The 19,672-nt window shown below is 44.0% G+C and overlaps 1 protein-coding gene across 1 annotated transcript in view; it reads right to left on the reverse strand.

The window, feature by feature from the left end:
- The window catches only part of ME3 (malic enzyme 3), a 113,661-nt gene that overhangs the window by 45,884 nt on the left and 48,105 nt on the right, over positions 1 to 19,672 (reverse strand). Inside the window, exons 2-3 of the mRNA XM_065729957.1 lie at positions 5,144 to 5,277; positions 4,262 to 4,411 (exon numbers count right to left, since the gene is read on the reverse strand). Of these exons, the coding sequence (XP_065586029.1) occupies positions 4,262 to 4,411; positions 5,144 to 5,277 (284 nt within the window). The remainder of the gene's footprint in view (positions 1 to 4,261; positions 4,412 to 5,143; positions 5,278 to 19,672) is intronic.

The following is a 19,672-nucleotide window of genomic DNA, read 5'->3' on the forward strand; positions in this document are numbered from 1 at the left end:
AAATCCTCCAAGCTAAAAAAATACCTATTTACCTGCAATGCAGATATTCAGCTCTGTGCTGCATAAGGGCACCCACAATACTCACTGTGCACATTTTACATTGGAAAAGAATGAAAAAGCAAAAGAGGAAAAGTTCGTGGTATTACTATGCACTTTTCTGCACAGAGGACTTTGTCTCTTCAATCTAAAGTCACAAACCACAGTCTGAAAGCTTTCAGGCTGGTGGAAGCATTTTCTAGAACAACTGTGACTCTGTTAATAGGATCAACTTACTGGCACTCCTCCCTTTCCTTGTTTAGTGTCTCAGGAGGTTGCAGGCTCTGCTCTGTTACATTTCATTCCGTCCCCCTACCAATCTTTTGATGAGGATAAAGGAACCCCAGGCTTTCAAAAGCAAACACTTCCAAGGCCCACGTTCCTTAGTTCTGAAGGTAGCATCTCCCTTCCATCCAGCTATAGAAGGGCATCACAGCTGCTGAACATTAGCAAATCTGCCCCCTTTGAGCCTTCAGCAGCTTGTTCCAGCTTCTGCACATCCCTTTTTCCCCTGCCAGAACAACTCCTGATTGGATAATCAGGCTTGGATGGGTGGCATTGCTTCCTTCAGGTCCTGTGATGGGCTGGCACATTGGTGACCAGCACACTGTGCTTGGGCCTTGACAATGGCCTTGACAATTTCAATGTGTGTGCCTCCCCTCACAATCTTTCCAGAACGTGAGAAGACAAATGTGACTGCAGATTTCCCTAATACAACTACGACCTCAAGACCCTGGAACACCAGCTTATAATTACAGAATGGCTTGGATCTCAAAGATCATCTAGTCCCAACCCCCAGCTGTAGGCAGGGTTGCCAACCACTAAATTAGGCACCAGCTCAGGCTGCACACAGCCCCATCCAACCTGGCCTTGAAAGGCTATCCACAGTTTTTTGGTCTCTTTTCTACTGGTAAGCAGAGAAAATATGGTTTTCAGACTATCGGCTCAATGGATTTTCAAAAGGAAGGAACAGCAAGTGCCAGATCCCATGTGGAGCAGGTGAGTGTGCTGACACCCGCACAGGATGCTGAGTGCTGATGTGGGAAGAGAGCTCCAAACAACAGCCCCATGGATGCACAGGTGAAAAAAGCTGATGCACGGAGACCAGGAAAGGTAAAAGAGGCACTGAGTTGCAACAGCAGTATGCAGCACACAACATCTGCAGCTGTGCCAACACTGATAAATGCATCCTGATGAGAGAAGCCCCGCTGAACCTCGTAGAAATAATCTGAGATGCTCTTGTACAAGATTTGCCTTGTAAGCAAGTTACTTACGCTTTAATGTTACCACGCTCAGCCTTGAAATATAAAATCAAGCACTAATGGGGCTAACAGAGATCTCAACACAGGGAAGAGGCTTATTGCATTCACGGGTCACTAATTTCTGCTGCTGAGGCTGCAGACAGACTGCATAATATTCTGCAGACCTCCCTCCTCCCCATAAGCTTGCTGTATACAAGTCAAGCCACGCTGGTGCACCATGGGATATTTTAAGCTGAAATATCTCTCATCTCCCCTGCCTGATCAAGAGCATTAAATGTGACGGTTTGGATGAAAAGGTAATTGCTACAGCAAACATTCCAAATTTCCTAAGAGTTGAGCTGGGAGGTTTAGAAGATTTTGATTCACTGAAGAGGTGATCCAAAACCAACAAGACAAAGTTCCCAGCAGGACACAGAGCAAGGAGAAACGCACAGTTATAAAGCTGCGTAACTCTGGTGGAGTAATTGTACCAAAGAAAGGATTTAGAGCGTGTGCTTCAGGAAGAACAGAGCCAAAGGGGAGATGATCTGGGCAAGGCAGCAACAGTCCCAAGCAAGAAAACCACCGGGCTGAACACCGTTCCAGTTTCTGCCATGAAAAGGCTATCGTAGAGAGGACTGCATCTGCAGAGATCATTTAGGTTAGAGATTAGGGATAAAACACTGTCTGCTCATACAAGAGCTGAATATTGGAATGGTTTATGTAGAAATGCATTATTATTGATTTAAAATAAGGTGTAATCAGCTAACAAACAGGATTATGATGAAGCTTCCTGCAACAGCAGAGCAAAACTGAGCAGCTTGGAAATTCTCCTCAGTTTAAGGTTAGATATAACAGTGAGAATGGTGAGGCTCTGGAACAGGTTGCCCAGCGATGTGGTTGATGCTCTGACCCAGGAGACTTCCAAGGTGAGGCTGGATCAGGCCCTGGGCAAGAAGGTCTAGCTCTGGTATCCCTGTTCACTGCAGAGGAGTTGGACTAGATGGTCTTTAAAGGGCCCTTCCAACTCTAAGGATTCTATGATCTTACACTGTGCACTTCCTAGAACAACTGAGATATATTAGGATGTAAGGTTTATGTGGTTATCATTTTGTTTAAAAACCTTCTGATGAAAATAAAATTGGGTGAGAAGAATTGCCTTCACAGGCAATCAGTGCAGCGTAGGGGAACTAATATGTGAAGAGCTAGAAATTCAAACTTCTCTTAATAATTCCTGAGCTCCCCAGATCTGCAGGTCCCAATGATTTGACCAGGAGGTGTTGGCATCCTACCCTGTACTAAATGTCATTCAGGCAAGCTCCTGATATACATTATGCACTCCAGGAAGGAAAGTATTTACTGCAAGACAATAAGACACAGCTACAAAATAAGCACGCATGAATGCTTCTTGTTTTAATCTCATCACTTTGCACGATATGATAGCTCTTTTCTTTTTGGAGCAAAACCTTTAGCTTGCTAAAAGAAAAAACGTTTGATTAAAACCATATCTGATGCTAGGCTGAAATTTACTTGCAGGAGAAAACTACTTGCCATAGGAAATTATTAAGGGCATGATAGTCTGCACTTTACTGCAGAAGCCATGGGCTGCAATCCAGAGCACCTCCAAGCCCAAATTCAGCAGTAAAACTGCCAGACTGTGAGAACTTCTTACTGCACTGGTGAAATAATGTGGGTTGAAAACATGAGAAAGAAGTGAGTTAGAGAAAGGGTAATTCCCCAGTAGCAACAAATGCAGAAGGCTTCAAGCATACAAAAAGACACCTCTCCAGGATAACATCATGGCTGGGGAGGAAAAGAAGCAAAAGCCTCAATTTTTTTTGCAAGGTAAAGGCAGACTGATGTCAGAAATGATGTCTCAATGATCTCTTGAGGTCCTTTCCGACCCCAGTGATCCTGTGCTTCGCTGAAACAGAATGTCTGTGCATGGAACTGGGGGTAAGAGACTGGCTGCTATTTGTCTTGGTTGGCCATCTTATCCATACTGTGTTATTCATCACCTGTCTAACAGCCTTCACATCTTCAACACTGGACTCATGGTCCCGACTGTGACCACGTGCCATTCAGTAGAACTTGCCTCAGTTTCCCCATCTATGCCAATACTTTTCACTGAAACCACAGTTAAACCTCATGCTTTTAAAACTGTATTATTCCACTCCTTCACTATGTATATACTATATATATATATGTATGTATATATATATGTATATATATATGTATATATGTATGTATATATATATGTATACTCTCTCTATATATATATACATAGTATATAGCACAAGCGAAAGTGTTTATCTGCCTACTGCTGCATTTCAAGGATGAAAAATAAAGAGCTTGCAAAGAAAACTGAAACTTCCTGCTGAATTTTCAGGATAGACCTAAGTGTTTTTCAGAATGCTAATGAGAGGCTTATCTAAACAATAATCATTAAAAGCAATTATGCAGAGCAGGGCCCTCCAACGCAGAGCACAGCATTTAATGTTGCATCAGTTACTCAGGAACTGTTTGGAGCAGTGAGGAAGGCACTGATGCGGAGCAGCATCTCCTTTGAAAATGATTTTTGTGAGGTGGTTTGTGGGAAGTGCATTGAGGAAATAAAAAACAGCACAGTGTATCCCAAATCCAACAATGACTCAAAAGCCAGCACTGCAGAAGGAGCTCTGTGCTCCCAAGACAGGAGCTAGGGAGGGGTGCAACCATAAGTTCAGAGAGATATTCGGAACTGAGCTACAGACTGTGCAGTACTGTTTGAGAACAAAACCACTCTGTTCACTGTTTATAAGAAGGCAGAGCTATTCTCAACTCCCCAGCTCATCATCAAACATCCACATGAAGCTGCTTGATAGCCCATCTTTTCATTAGGGATGAAGTTTTAGGTGTTTCAAGCCACCCACATAAAGATGGGCTGTCGGCACAAAAGAAATGTTCACATGAAAAAAAGGGGCAAGAGCAGTCTTTTCACTCACCGTGGTCTCCTGAAGGCCAACCCATACTGCTGACATGCCAGGCCAACTGTTGGGGTGTAAACAATGGGCATGAACCTCTCGATGTCGGAGGTCAGGACTCGGTAAAACAGCTTCTCATTCCTGTCTTGTAATGTCATAAGAACAATATACCTTGAAAGTAAAATGAAACAGATATATATCAGTACTTACAGATGTTGGCAGTTTCATAAAGAGAAACAGTTGGCTCCCTCTGCATGTACTCAGTTCTGAAAACCCTCCGACCCTCCTAAGTGCTACAGCACAAACAGTGCTACATCATCCCATGATTCTGTGATCATGAACTTGGGGCAGAATTTCCCAGAGGACCTGACTGGCTCCACTGACAGTTTACGGGGTCGACAGAGCTGGAAATCAGACCTATGCATACCAGCAGAATTTTTCTGTGTTAGAAAACATGCAATGGAAACAGAGTGAGACATAATCTTGTTCATCAAAACCTACTACGCAATCTGTAAGACTGCATATACCCACAGGCAAATGTAAACATGCACATATCAAACTACCATCCTTCCAAAAGCATTTCTGCAAAACCTCTCTGCATTATCCTACATCCTCAATCATGAACCACAGGATGATGGCTAAATTCAGCATTCCAAAAAATAAAAAAAACCTAACACAAAAGCAATAGCAATGCTATTTTGTGACAGGGATGGCATGTAACCGACAGCAGCCTTATGAGCAGACAGGCTGAAATAAACATTAAACACTACTGATGAGTGAAAAAAGAGTGACTCTGAAGGAAACCTCTGTGCTTCGAAACAGGATCCTCAATTTTTCCGAAAGATGTTAAAGAACCATGAATTAAATGGGAAGGAAGGAGGAAATGAGATGTTTCTGACATACTTGTCTAGATCATTCGTTTTGTTCTCGTAGTTTTTCATGACACGGAGAACCTGAACATCTTGGCTCAGGAAGCAGGGAGGTAGGAGGCCATGAATTCCCAGCTGCAGCCTCTCTTTAAGTGTGAAAGCCATTCCCTGGGGAGAAAAGGGGGAGGCAGGATCAGTCAGTAAAATACACACTGGCAGATGGACTCCAAGGAGAAAAGAAGGGATCTGCAGAAGGTGTCCACATACTGTCAAAATGCCCACTGCCACACAGTGATTCCCTGTATGATGGCAGACAGCTCCATACAGGTGCAGGTATGTCCTCCAGGGATGTCTGCTCCCCGGGAACACCATGGCTCCTGAACTACCAACAACACATACTATGGCATATTAGGAGCATGGAAGACAGATGTGATGTGTAGGATGCTTTCTCAGTGCCAGTCTCATTGTTCACCAGCTCGCTTTTTCAAGGAGCAAGCAGGGTGTCTATATAGAGTCTATATCATCCCATAAGGAAGCTCGTTCTGCCCACTGCTGAAGATCAAACTATAGATTGCATGGGAAATCCCTGCACTTAAGGGACAATTTGACCTTTCTTAAGCAGAAGTGTGAGTGTATCCCACTCCCACGTGTGGGTTCAGAGGAGCAGCAGCATCCTGCAGCAGGCTCAGTCCACCGAATAGCAGTGGTAAACGCGTTCTGCAGTCTGGGAAGAAGATTATAAAAGCTCTTAGTCCTTAATTAATAGGATTTCTGCTATTCTTATACCAAATTAGACAGCAGGATAGAAGGAAACGTTTTCAGAAGTCTGAAGAGTTTTAATCCTAATGAAAACTTCACCCATAACTAACCGACCGATTTGTATCTTGATGAGTTGGCAGTAAATTATTCAAAATCAGTAATTATTGTTACGTCTCCTCAAGCAAACAGAGAAATGCTTGAAAAAATCCTAATGAGCAGCTTTATGTGTATATAGCTATTAAACTGCTATTTTCCTCAGGGCTCTGGTGTTAATCTACAGCAAATAGCTGTTACGAGTGCAGCACAAGACAAACCGAGGATATATCTGGATGAAGTTGTTTCTGGCAACCTTCCACCGCCTCCTGTTGCTTGTTCCTGTCCCTGTGCCACCCCAGCGCGTGTGCCAGCACAAGCATTTGTGGGGTCACATGGTTAATGAGGGAGAGGAAGGAGCGGGATTAAAAATAACCAGGTCATTGAGCTGAGAGCAGCACCCCGGGATGACACACACTGCCGGCAGTCAGTCGTGGGAATGGCTGCTGTCCACTTGTCCATGGCATGGCTGCTGCTGAGAACGTGTGCCAGGCCATCAGTAGGGACACAGCAAGCTGGCAGAGACTACACAGCGATAGAGGAAAGGTCCAGAACCTAGTATCTGTATTGCCAGATCCATGGCTTGCACGTTGTCTCACTTCTCCTACTGCTAAATTGTTTTAGTAGCACAAGTTAAGAAAAGTCCTTATGGATTTCACAGAATCATAGAATAGAACTGTAGAATCATTAAGGCTGTGAAAGACCACTAAGATCACCACGTCCAACTGTCTACCTAGCACCAGTATTTCCCCCTAAACCATGTGCATCAATAATACATCTGCCCTTTCCTTAAACACACCCAGAAATGGTGACTCCACCATGCCATGGGCAGCCTGTCTGGTGCCTCACCACTCTGAATGAGAATAATTTTTCCTAAAATCCAACCTGAACCTCCCCGGGTGCAACTTGAGGACATTCCCTCTCACCCTATTGCTAGTTACACGGGAAAAGAGGCCGACCTCACCTCCCCACAACCTCCTTTCAGGCAGTTGTAGAGAGCAGTAAAGTCTCCCCTGAGCCTCCTCTTCTCTAAACTGGACAATCCCAGTTCCCTCAGCTGCTCCCCTTATGACTTGTGCTCCAGAGCACTCAGAGCTTCGTTGCCCTTTTGAGGACACACTCCAGGACCTTGATGTCTTGCAGTGAGGGGCCCAGAATGGAACACAGCACTCGAGGTGCAGCCTCACCAATGCCAAGCACAGGAACATTCAGCCTCCAGGACATCTAAGAAGAAAAGTTCTTTATGTCACAAGCCTTTTCTTAATCTTTCTGCTCCGTATCAAGCCACAACCAAGCACTTCCCAAATCTTTTGATGCAGGAACACGACAGAAAGGAATCATTCCTGTTGGCCGAGCAGCACCAGCAGATTCCTGGAGGTGAGTGCTCAGCATTTCCCTGCCAAACTCAGGAGCAACTCCATGAGCCCTGTGGTGGTAGATGGATGTTGCAAAAGGACGTGGCTGGTTTTGCTGCAGAGTCTGACAATTTTTGATGCAAATTTCCTTCCCGGACCTGAGAAGCCTTTCCCCTGATGAGTTTCCCAGCAGAACTGGTATGTTCCCACAAGATAAAGCTTGAGTTTTTATGAGTCATCTTTTTTTTTTTTTTTTTTTAATTAGAGAAAAACATTCTCATCAGAAAATTTGCATTCATTTCTATTCTCCAGAACAGAGATTTCTGAAATACCAGACCAAGATCAACACTGGACATCATCTCTAAGGCACTGCTTGGCTTTGAGCTGACACTATTGTATCACAGCAGGGAAAACACAGCTACTGTGAATGTCAAAGTTTATCTGCAATGAATAGGAAAAAAAAAAAGATAATCCCAATTTTAAACTGTTTACTTCCTGTAACCTTTGAACCTGGAGGACAGATAAGGGGAGACAAATATTTGGCACTAATACTCCACTTGCTTGCCCAGAGTCACGTCACAGGCGGACCCAGCCACAGACTGACCCTGGGGCAGCAATGAATCACAGAATCTCAGAATTGTAGGGGTTGGAAGGGACCTCCAGAGATCACCAAGTCCAACCCCTCCACCAAAGCAGCTCCCTAGACCAGGTTGCATGGTAGGAGTCCTGACAGGTCTTGAATGTCTCCAGAGAAGGAGACTCCACCAGCTCTCTGTGCAGCTGTGCCAGTGCTCCGTCACTGCACTGTGAAGAAGTTCCCACACACATTTGTGCAGAACTTCCTATGCTTCAGTTTGTGGCCATTTCCCCTCGTCCTATCGCCACACACTGCTAAGAGTCCGGCCTCATCCCTTTGCCTCCCACACCATAGATATTTATAGGCATTAATCAGATCCCCTCTGAGTTTTCTCAGGGTTGAAGAGAGAGATGTAACACAGAGATGGGTGATGAAGCACAGCAAACCTGTGCTGCTCACTCTTCCAAGGGAGAAAGGGATAGAAGAGGTAGAAACACAGCATCCTAGGTATGTCTGACCTTGACCACTAAAGATCATCCTGTAGCACTTTTTCATAAGATATCAAAAGGCCTTTTAGTTATTTTCCACCTATTAAAATAGCGAAAAGTTTCAATATTTCAACAAATGTTCACACACTTAATGCACAAAGTTTTCTTCCCAATTAATCCTAGCACATTTCCTGTTCAAAACAATGCTAAGATCCCTTACAGAAGCAGCAGTGCATGCCTACCCATACCCTTTTTGAAAATTTACTGTATTTTTCACAATTATTTGGGCTCTGCCTGAACACCCCCTCCAAGTCCCCACAGTCAGAAGCATCCAGAGCTCCTTATCCAGGGGTGAATGTGAGAGCTGCCATCAGTGTGCAGGTGCCATGAAGGTAGGGCATGCATCACAGGACGGCTCTGTGGCAGGGAGCATTGCTCTCAGGTCCAGGAGCAGGACCCCTGGCTGAAGCCTTACATTCATTGGAACAGCACAGCGTGAAATGAATTTGGAAACACACTCTGCCTCAGATCAAAAGCTGGAATTCACGGAGCTCTTGCTATGTTTAAGATTAAAGCTTTTGGGGTTGGATTTCTTTTCTTTTCTTTTTTTTTTTTTTCAGACTGCCAGAAAGCCATATTGTACCACTCCTTTTCTGGTCCTGAAAGGTTTAATGATTAGAAGGTGAGCCACTGGCCTGCAGAGCTGAAGGCAGGTGCTGCAGTTCATTTATAAATGTGTAGGAAATGAGTTGTCATGGAGAGGGCAGATGCTATGTCACTAACCAACAACAAAGGCCAAAATATCAGCTGCTTGCCAGGCTTCATGCTCTGTGGAGGCAGAGTAAGGGGTTTTATGGTGGAAAAGAGCCTCAGATGCTTCTGGTTCCTTCTCTCTGACAGCACCAAGCCCACAGGTGGCAGCTCTCTCTTTGCAGCTCAGATCCATTGAAAGCCACTTATTTCAGAACCTAAAGGCAGAGCCAATTCTCAGACAGTGATTAACGACATCACCACTTGCCCTCTCCAGCAGTGAAAGGGGTTGAGCACAAACAGGAGAGATGCAAGCCCTGCTTAGCTTTGTCATTTACTCATTGTCGATTGTACTTCCATCAGTGGGTACAAAGACACAACACAGTAGTTACTAGTGCACCGGGAAACTGTAGTGGAGGTGGTGAGGGCTCAGGGAACGTAGAGATTCTGGAGGAGCATGGCAGAGCCAACAGGTCCTCGTGCTTCTTTCTAAGTCTTGTCCTGAGAGGTGTTTCCACTTTGGAAAAGCAGGATTGAAAATATTTGCATAACGAGGAAGGGAAGGAGGTACACTGGAAGGGCAAACCTTTATCTTCTCATTTCAAACGTCGCGTTGCTTCTTACTACCTTTAATTTGCATGTGTGTGTGCTCTTATGCTTGGAAAAGAACCAAACCCACAGTGCTTTGGGGAGATGGAAGACATCACCGTGTCTTATCTGAAACCTGGGAAGATTTCTCCCTGTGCCTTCTGTGCAGTTACTGCTGAGCAAGTCTTCTGTTGACCACAATTTACAAAGTCTTCCTATAGGGCCAAGGCCTCTTCATGGGTTCAAAGTCACAAGCTGAAAAATCCCATGCTTCTGGCCATCTCCTTTGTTACAAAGTGATACAATCACAGATTTCTAATCCTTTCATATCCTTGTTCCTTCCTCTCCCACAGAGCTGGAGAATGCTAAAAAAACCCCTTCAAGACAGAGATAATTAAGCAACTGAATTCCGTGTTTGTTCAGTTCCTGGAGAAGCACCTACCATGGAAACTGTCCCTACTATTAAAGAGATTTCACCAGTAAATGCTTTGCTTCCTTTCAATTGGTTACAGCAGTATATTTCCATTCCTGTTCTCATCTTCATCTCATCCTGCAACAGTGCCTTTTGTAAGAGTGACCAGAACATAACGCTTTCCCCAGAGACGTGGTGGATGCTCCGTCCCTGGAGACACTCAAGGTCAGGCTGATGGGGCTGTGAGCACTGGATGGAGCTGTAGGTGTCCTTGTTCATTGCAGGGAGGTTGGACCAGATGGCCTTTAAGGGTCCTTTCCAACTCAAACGATTTCATTATTGTATGATCCTATACCAAAATCCACATGCCAAATCCCTTACTGCTCAGGGACCTGACAGCTGCGGTGGGCAGGCTCACAGACAAGAAGCAGCAGAGCTACGGTGTTCCCACATGTTAATAGAGGTTTATCTTAATGAGTAAATCTCATGAGCAGAATGTCTTCAGGGCTTTATTTGTTAATTCATAGGAGCAATGTCAGCACGAAGCCCCACGCCATGTTTTCAGACAGCAGGAGTACAGCTCTAGACTGAATTTAGCTGAGAGCTCATTACTCTTCCCACAGTTTGCCAGCCTCCAGGGCACCAATTTTTCTTCCATGGAAAACAAAACAAAACAAAAATCCATACACTAGAAATTATGTGTGTTTTGTCTGCAAACAAGAATCTGTTGCTCTGAGTGAAAGATTTTCTAACTGAGCTGGACAAACTTCCCCAAAGAGCAGCTGGTTTGGCTGAGTGATTTTGTGAAAGGTCTGTAATTTCATAGATAGTTAAAAATCACCTTGTTTTCTTCTTATCAGGAAAGATGGAGATAGAAAACTAATACCAAGTAAGAGGTGACATGGTACAGCTGTTATACACACATATATATATATTTAATAAGAAACTCAAATCTGAGGCTAAACTCAATGCCTTGTTTTCTTTCCACAAGAGAAAAATCAAGACCTCACAGACTGCCCGAAGAATACTTCTTTGCCTTAAGTGAGAAACAGATTAAGATGACTTCTTTTTTTCTTTTATTACTAGCTTTGAACATGTCTTTACAAGTATGAAGTGTAACCTGCAAGTCCACTGGTAAGGGAGAAGAATAAAATCAGTGCATGGAGGATAGGTAGGACCACCATGCTACAGAAGGACTCGGTGTTAAGGGGTGATATACAGGACCTGCACACATTCAGGTAGCAGAGTAAAATGAGTATGGATGTATGGATGAGTGTAAAACCTCAAATGCCCACTATCTGCCCCTTCCTTTGTATTAAATGCTTGATAGAGAAAGGAGAACTGATGGAGCAAGTAGTAGTGATTTTTGTGCTGCAGACAAGCACATGGGCAGATTCCTGAGGCACAGACCAAATTTTCGGCCTCCTATCAAAATAACCCATGTGACTTTGGCATCCAGATCACAGTGGGTTGGCTTTCTCAACTTCCAAGGAAAGGAAAACATCCTGGTAACAACTTCACGATTCCCAGCCTCCCTGTGCAATTCCTCATCTGTTTCACACATACCACTGTCACACCTTTTTAGTGCTAGTCAGTGAGTGCAGTGAGCTAGTCCAGTACAGCTTTGTGGCTTTTGGGCTTCTCATTTCTGTCTCAGCTGTGGGGGCTGCTGTTCTTTCACTGCTGGCAGAGAAGGAGCAGGGTAACATCAGTTTCTGTAAGAGCCTCCCCAAGCACAAACCACAATATTTCTGTCAGAGTATGGCAGTTCCTATGATGCTGCAGACACACATTTCTCTCAGTTTTGATGTTTTCCCTAGACAGGAGGAATTCTGCATAAAAACACTTGCATTCCTAAGTCTATGAAAAACAGCCCTCATCCTCAACTTGGACAAGCAAATACTCTGAGAACAAAGATCAAGGCGATTTGAAGGTTGAAAATGTGATCCAGAACACTGAAATAATACATCTTAAAAAGCCAGTTTTACAATGTCTGGAAACTTCTCCCATCATTTACACACACAGATGGTCATGTGAACCATGGTTTGGGTTCAGTGCTATAGTGAGAACCAACTTTCTTCTGGGGTTGCAGTAAATTACACAAAATGAGACTGGTGCTCTTACTGCTCACAAACCGCTTTGTGCTGTGATTTTGGAGGATGGGAATCTCTCTGCAGCTTACATCTCCTTTGCTGTTACACCTCCAGGACGAGTTCCTCCAAACCTTGAGGTTGCTCCAGAGGTGTGTTGGAGCGTGATGACCGCTCATGGGTGATTGCTGATGGCTGCATTTGGTTGAACACCACTGGCACGCACTGCCTAAGCCGTACAGCTGGCTGTTTCAGAAGATCACTTCACAAATACAGCAGAAAAATGAGCAGTAAGATCTCCTCCACTTATATAACCACCACCAGACGACAACTGAATGTGCAGGTAAACACAGTGCATCCCACAGGAAAACTGTGTGAGCCTCCATTTCCTGCTTGAGGCCCCAGGCCACTTGTTTTCCCCTTGTCACTTCCACAGTCCATCTCACAGTGAGAACTCTGCTGGACTCCAACACCAGCATCTAACGCTGGGCTTGGCAGAGAAATGGCCACTGTCATGACATGTGGGAGGCCCACAGAATCAGTAAGACGGGAAAATACCACTAAGACCATCTAGTTCAACCATCAACCCATCACAAGGCTCAAGGCATATGTGCCCAATGGCACTGCAGTGCACCAGTGAAGAGGCAGACCTGCCTCTAATCATGTATGGCCTATGATAAGGTGATACAGTAATACCATGTTGGGCTTTTTTGGGGGCATGCTCTCTGTCTGTCCCTGATTAATGTGAATCAGGGCCCACAGCTGCTCCCAGTGAGGCTCACACTGGCTTTGTGACCAGAATCAGTCCCTACTCCTGGAACAAATTCCTGTGTACAGCTATCTTCAGGAGGCACAAGAAGGCCTTCATGCTGCTGTAATAGGACAAAAGGGAATGGTTTCAAACTAAAAGTGGGAAGATTTAGATTAGATATAAGGAAAAACTTTTTTTATGATCAGACTGGAATAGAGCAGAGAGGTGGTGGATGTCCCATCCCTGTTGATACTCAAGGTCAGCTGGACAGGGCTCTGAGCAACCTGATCCAGCTGTAGGTGCCCCTGTTCATTGTAGGGGAGTTGTCCTTTAAGGGTTTCTTCCAACAGAGACGATTCTATGATTCTGTGATACGCAGCACAAATGCGTGCCCTTTTCCAGCCCAGCCTCCATCCGACCCCACAATGATCTCCTCGCTGACCCCAGGGGCTGCTGTTTTGCCAAGCACATGTTTTGCTTTAGTGCTGAGATCAGTCATTCCACTGTCCAAATGGCTTTTGGCATCACTAAGGAAAGTAGCTCGCCTACCGTGACTACCTCTGACCCGACCCCTCATCCTCTTCCTTATCTGAATATTTTACTTCATTTTTTTTCCTTCCTTTTTAGTGCAGAGAAGAGGGAAGATGCATGAAGTACTCATATACGTGTGAGCTGACCTTTTGGGTCTACAGCTCTCAACACCTCTGCGTGCACTCTGCCTGCTATCTTGGTCTGTTGTCAACCTGATGTGAGTTGTCTCTCAATAACACACACTCGGCATTTCTGGCCCTGATTCTGGAGCATCTGGATTGCAATTTGTACAATAATACAAATAGAAAATGATACATCCTTTCTATCAAACTTCCCCCCCAGGACTTCTAAATATTCTTCCAGTGATATAGTCCTTTTATTTCTTACTTTCTTTGCTCCTCAAAAGTTCAGTTCTATTCTTTCCATATGGCGCGAGCAGAACTATGTCCAAATAGTCCAGGTGACAAAACACTGCTAATTTCATACACGCTTTAATACTTTTTTCATTTTCTTGAGATTGAGCTTAACCACTTCCAATGTCAAAAGTACTCGATGCACTGGAAAGATATTTACAGTAGACTATAAATCAAATAAAGTTCCTGAGATTTTTCCAAAAAAAGTTCAAAAATGAAAACTCCCATCCTCCTCTTCCAACTGTTTTTAATCAAGGGCAGTACAAAATAAGTTATACAAGTCCAGAATGGAGAAAAGAAAAAAAGAAACACAAACACTTTGAGATGAAATTTAAAGATTAAAAACCTTTTGATTTCATGAGCTGTTTGACAAACTTTTCTACGGAACAGGAACTACAGCAAGATGCAATAAAACATTTCTGTCAGTTTGCAACATGCGTGACCACACGTTGGTCAAGACAGCTGACCTGCTCATTATGACTAGGAAGCTGTACATCATCCTGCTGGCAAACCTTCAAATGAGTTTACAAAAAAAAAAAAAAAAAAAAGGTTCAGTTCTTGATTCCATTAGATGCTGTAACTTCACATGCAAAAATATTGTTCTTGGCATGGCTGCTGCCTGTCCACCTCAGCACAGCTCACCCAGCCTCTCCTAGCTCGGATGAATGTTGGCCAAGGCCAGTGCTGCGGCTTCCTTCCTCCAGCAGAACATCTATTAATTGATAATCGAAACAATGGGGCTAAATGGTGCATGGATGAAGCATGACTTTGCCTGCTATCTGGATGATGGGGAAAAGACAATCACTAAAGCATCAGCACCTGAATTTGTTAGGAGATGCCTGCTTTGATACATCAAAACTTCAGGTTGCTCTTCAAAGCCAGGTTTCAGCTGTGTAATTCCTGCCTTGGTTACAGATCCTGGTATACTGCTAGGGGCAGAGTCAAAGCCCAGCATGGTCTGGGAAAGCTGGGAAGGCTGCAGTGATTTTCACTTATGATCTGCTGTGAAAAACCTGTATGCAGTACAGCACAATGATCACTGATTTTGTTTTCTCCAAAACTAGGCACATCTTTGGGAATGGATCCCTGAAGTTCAGGTTTCAGATTGGGATTTTGATTCTCCTCTGTCTGGCACCACAGTCATGTAACAGCAGAAGTGTAAGGTGATCTGGAACATGTTTAGTGTTAGAAATAACTGAACCGAACAGCTCGGTCCTGGACATTCACAGATGAAAAACTAGATGTAAATTCTGGGGAAAACAAACTTCACACACCTTGCCCTCCAGATGCTTTTCCATCTTTGTAGCCCTCCTTTGGATGCTCTCTAACAGTAACATGTCCTGCTTATATTGTGATGCCCAAAAATAATCAGGGTGGCAAGAGGAGCACCCGAGTTCAGGTCCCCAGCAGCTTTTAACGCTATCGTGCCTTACACTCAATAACTGCACATGGTCAGATCCTGCATGCTGAATGCCAGCAGAAACAGCACACTAACAGTGCCAAGTGAGTCCAGCCAGCTGGGTAAGAAACAAGCTTGACAGACTAATCCTTTTTGTCAAAACCAATGTGACAAAAAAAAGCGGCATGGGATGGGTAAGGAGCAAATGAACAGTCAATGGGTTTTGCACCGTGTATCTTTCATGATATCCTGTGGCAGCTGGGAGGGAACATCCCAGCCCCCTGGCATGGCCACGCGCTGCCCTGAAAGTTGGTACTACTCCTGGGCCCAAGGGGAGCTCTCGGGGAAAGTCTTGGTGGTTGGACTAGATGATCTCTAGATGCCCCTTCCAACTCCTACCATTCTGCGATTAGGCACTTCCAAATTCCATCAGATTTTTATTATTAAAGGATTCCTATTACTTTAGTACAATAAAAACGGTTCATTCCATCCCATGTGTCCTTCTCTTCTGATTCTCTTTCACAAAAAAACCCACTAAGAAGTTAAGTGGCACAGCTTCACGCTGAAGTTGCTATTTCCAGGATGTATCACTGGGAGCTTCCAAGAACGTCAGTGAACATTTTGTATGGGCTGCAGCACAATAACACAGTGTTATTGCATTTCATCTGATGATTTCCTGAAGCAAAGTTGTTGTGGTTTTTTTTTTTCCTAGTTGTTATTAGACGTGCGTGTGTCAGAACCTAAGGAAATGGATATTACTAGTGCCAAATCTGTAGGATGACCCTTCCTCACACTTTCCCACTTTATAATAAAGAAAACTTGCCACTAGAATGTGTTTATTTTCAGCTATTTGCAACTTGGCTGCTTTCATGAAGATGTTCTGTGCACTGATAACATCAGCAAAAAGCACACAGGGATCCTCCAAGCACACACCCTGTGGCGGTCAACACAGTTGCTGCTCTGGGCTGTGTCAGCACCAATTCGAAGACAGCAAAATAACTCTGCTTAGCACAGAGTGGATGCCTGCTTCATTTGGGATAGCTGTGGGCCTTGTATTTAACCGTATACACTTGTTTCCACGCTGCTTCTGCTGCGATGCTCAATCTTAGGTCTTGCTGGGTTTTTTGTTTTGTTTTGTTTTGTTTGTTTTTTAAAGAGATCAATGGATGGAGCCCTCAGATACACAGAATGAATTTTGATAGAGATGTTATCTCAGAACTGCTGCAGTGTCCAGCCCTCAGAGACAATACCAAATCCGAGGGCAAGATGTGTGTGAGCTGCATATGAGCTATAAGGGCCTTCCAGCTCTGGAAGAAACCTTCAGAGACAGTCAAGTCGATCCAGGGTCTGACCTCCTGGGAATGGCCCAACGCCTTTCCTTTCAACAAACCAACCCTTCACAATTCAAAACAACCCTTTATTCCTAGAGCTCTGAAAACTTGGCCCTTCCCAAACACAAAGCACAGAGAAGAGCTGAAGTGCAAGGAGCCCACACTCCTTGAAGGAAGGAGGGCAGGTCTCCACGGCTGAGCCCCAGGTGAAATTCAGTGGTGCACAGCACAAGGGTGAGCAAGTAGAGCCTGTAACCCAAAGGGCTGAGCCAGTTCTTCTGGAATAACTTTCATACAGGAGAACTTTAAAGCCAGCTCTATGAGATGCTCTGAAAATGATCTCTTCTACCCAAGCCTTGCAGTTTTGCTCTGAGCTCGATGCAGGCCTTTGTTCAGCAGTGGGAAATGGTGGAAATTATGAAGCTGGCATTGAGACCATGCAAAACCACGTCCTGCATATATCAAAAGGGAAAGCAAAGTGGGCTGAGTTTTCTTTGTTCCTTAACTGGAAGGTTTGTCGTACTCCTCAGCTCAACCCATCTTTCTAGCCTAAGACAACTTGGATTCCAATGCAAAAACACCAGGTCCAGAAAATTAAATGGCAAAACTGTTTTCAAAGCAGATGAGATATGATAAGCCTTTGGGATTTGTCTGCTAGACAAAAACATAAATGCAAGTTATGACAATTATAATGTTATTATTTAAAAATAAATCCTTCCATAAGTGAAAATTGAAGGGATGGCAAAACATAGTGAGGCTTAATCATATTACAGACTTGAGGCTTTAAAAATAAATAGAACCTCTTTAACAATAAAAATACTACATTATTAAGCTACTTTTCTTGGAAGGAAATACGAGGCTTTTTAATATACACAGAATTGACAAAGTCTGGTATTAGAGACTATATGTAACAAATGCCAACAAAGCACATTCTTCCAAACATAAATTCTTCTATTTCTACTTGTCTGAAGTGTCTCACCTTATTGTCTTTGGATGTGAGTTTAGCTAGCAGATACAGTACTTTTTTATGTACTTGGGCTACCCATGCAAAAAAAAAAAAAAAACAACTCATTTTCCTTTTCCAATCTCTAATAAAAAACAGCATTAAGGATCAAATCTACTCATTCAAAATGAAAACTGAATTATAAATTAATGAAAACAGAGCCATTATTTCCAGGGGCCCTTATAGACGCAGAAAGGTATCTACTGAAATCATCAAACAAGTGTTCGTAGGATGGTTCTCTAGTACACACTGAGTTCAGGTCCCAGAGATTTAATTCTGCAGTGGCTAAATACATTCACAGCTATGATCAAAAACGGAACAAGATTCTTTAGTGCGACCTACTCTAGGGAACCTGCTTTAGCAGGCAGTTGGACTTCATGATCTCCAGAGGTCCCTCCCAACCCTTGTGATCCTGTGATCCTGTGATATGCATTCAGACTGCCAGACAAGGAGAAAAAAACCTTTGGGAAAATAGAGAAGATACAAAATCAGTTTTCCTGCCTGTTAATGTAGTCAGCTCAGCTTACCCCAGTGAGCCACTTAGTCCAACTGGAAGCTGCATTATGCTGTAACCAAGGAGCTGCTCCCACTAAAGGGCTTTGGTTCATCCAGAGGGCTCAGTGGAGTTGGTGGATGCACAGCCTGGTGGATAACCAAGGTCCTCACCCTCAGACTTTGAGAGCTCAGTCCAACCCAGTACTGGGAAGGCCTCTAGCAGTCAATTTCTTCTCTTTAACAATGACTGGGAAAAGGAAAAAACTGAAATACATAACACAACTTTCACACGGAGCCCTGTGAATGCATTTTTGCCATCAAAGAAACACAGACATTAAGGTGCACTGTAGAGATACTCTAGAGAGCGTGGGTTTTGTCAGCAACTGTTTGGTTACTTGGGGCTTGCTCTGAGCCTGGAGCAGAGCCAGGTAGTGCCTACTGATGGCACTGAAAGAAGACAGCACAGGGGAGGTCAGTAACCAAAAGAGACCTTTCTGCTTCCACACTGCCAAGCTGCCTGACGAGACGGCCGATGGAAACAGCTTCTTTTCAGCAATTACAATGCAGTTCTTTCAGGCTTTGTCTCATCTCAGAATCACTGTCTGCACTGTACACAGACTGGGGCTGAGTTCTGTAACGAAGTCACCATAGAAATCACACGACGAGCATGCACTGCCCTCCTGGCTGCATCTCCTTGTCCTAAAATAAATTTGAGCTCAGTTATTATGGTGTTTCTGATTTAATAATTGGCTCTGGGGAGACACTCGAATGCTTCAAATGGAACCATTCCTTAGATTAAAGCCCTGCGTCTTTTGTAGCCTACCGGAATTTTGCCATCAGACTTTCATGAGACAACAATTTGGCCATTAATCCATGAAAATTTGCTACTGTAGTACAGTACATTGCACTCCCATTTAGGAGCCCGTAGTTCAATTCACTCTGGATCAGTGTGTTTTCACTTTAAAGAGAATTGCACAGACTGCAGAATAATTCAAACAACAAATTCTGCAATAACTGCATTAACTATAGGACTGCTGGACGGACACTGCCATACCAATTGCAGTTCACTCCCCTAACTGTAAACAGTTACTGTGTCAATGAAAGCACTGAAGAGGTGTGGTCCCTCTCATTTCAGTAACGGGAAGGACTTTCTGTGCAGCACAGCCTAAGACTATTAAGGCCTTTCGCTTTCAAGAGAAGGAGCTGGTTCTCAGGGAACATGAAGAACCAAATTCTGCTCTCGATGCGAGTTGAGGATCACAGGAGTGTGCCTTCTGAATTTGATAGGACAAAAAGGAATGGCCTCAAGTTGTGCCAGGGGAGGTTCAGTTTGGATATTATGAAATTTCTTCTCACAAAGTGTGGTGAGGCATTGGCTGCTCAGGGAGCTGGTGGAGTCACTGCTCCTGGAGGTGTTCAAGAACTGAAGAGAATGGGCACGGAGAGACACGGTCAGTGGGATGGGCTGACGGTTGGACTGTATGACCATAGAGGTCTTTTCCAACCTTAATGACTCTACAATGCTAAA

Source organism: Cyrtonyx montezumae, unplaced genomic scaffold (genome assembly GCF_038088225.1).
Source record: "Cyrtonyx montezumae isolate F1298 unplaced genomic scaffold, pur_monq_1.0 scaffold_12, whole genome shotgun sequence".
In the NCBI taxonomy this organism is placed as follows: Eukaryota; Metazoa; Chordata; class Aves; order Galliformes; family Odontophoridae; genus Cyrtonyx; species Cyrtonyx montezumae.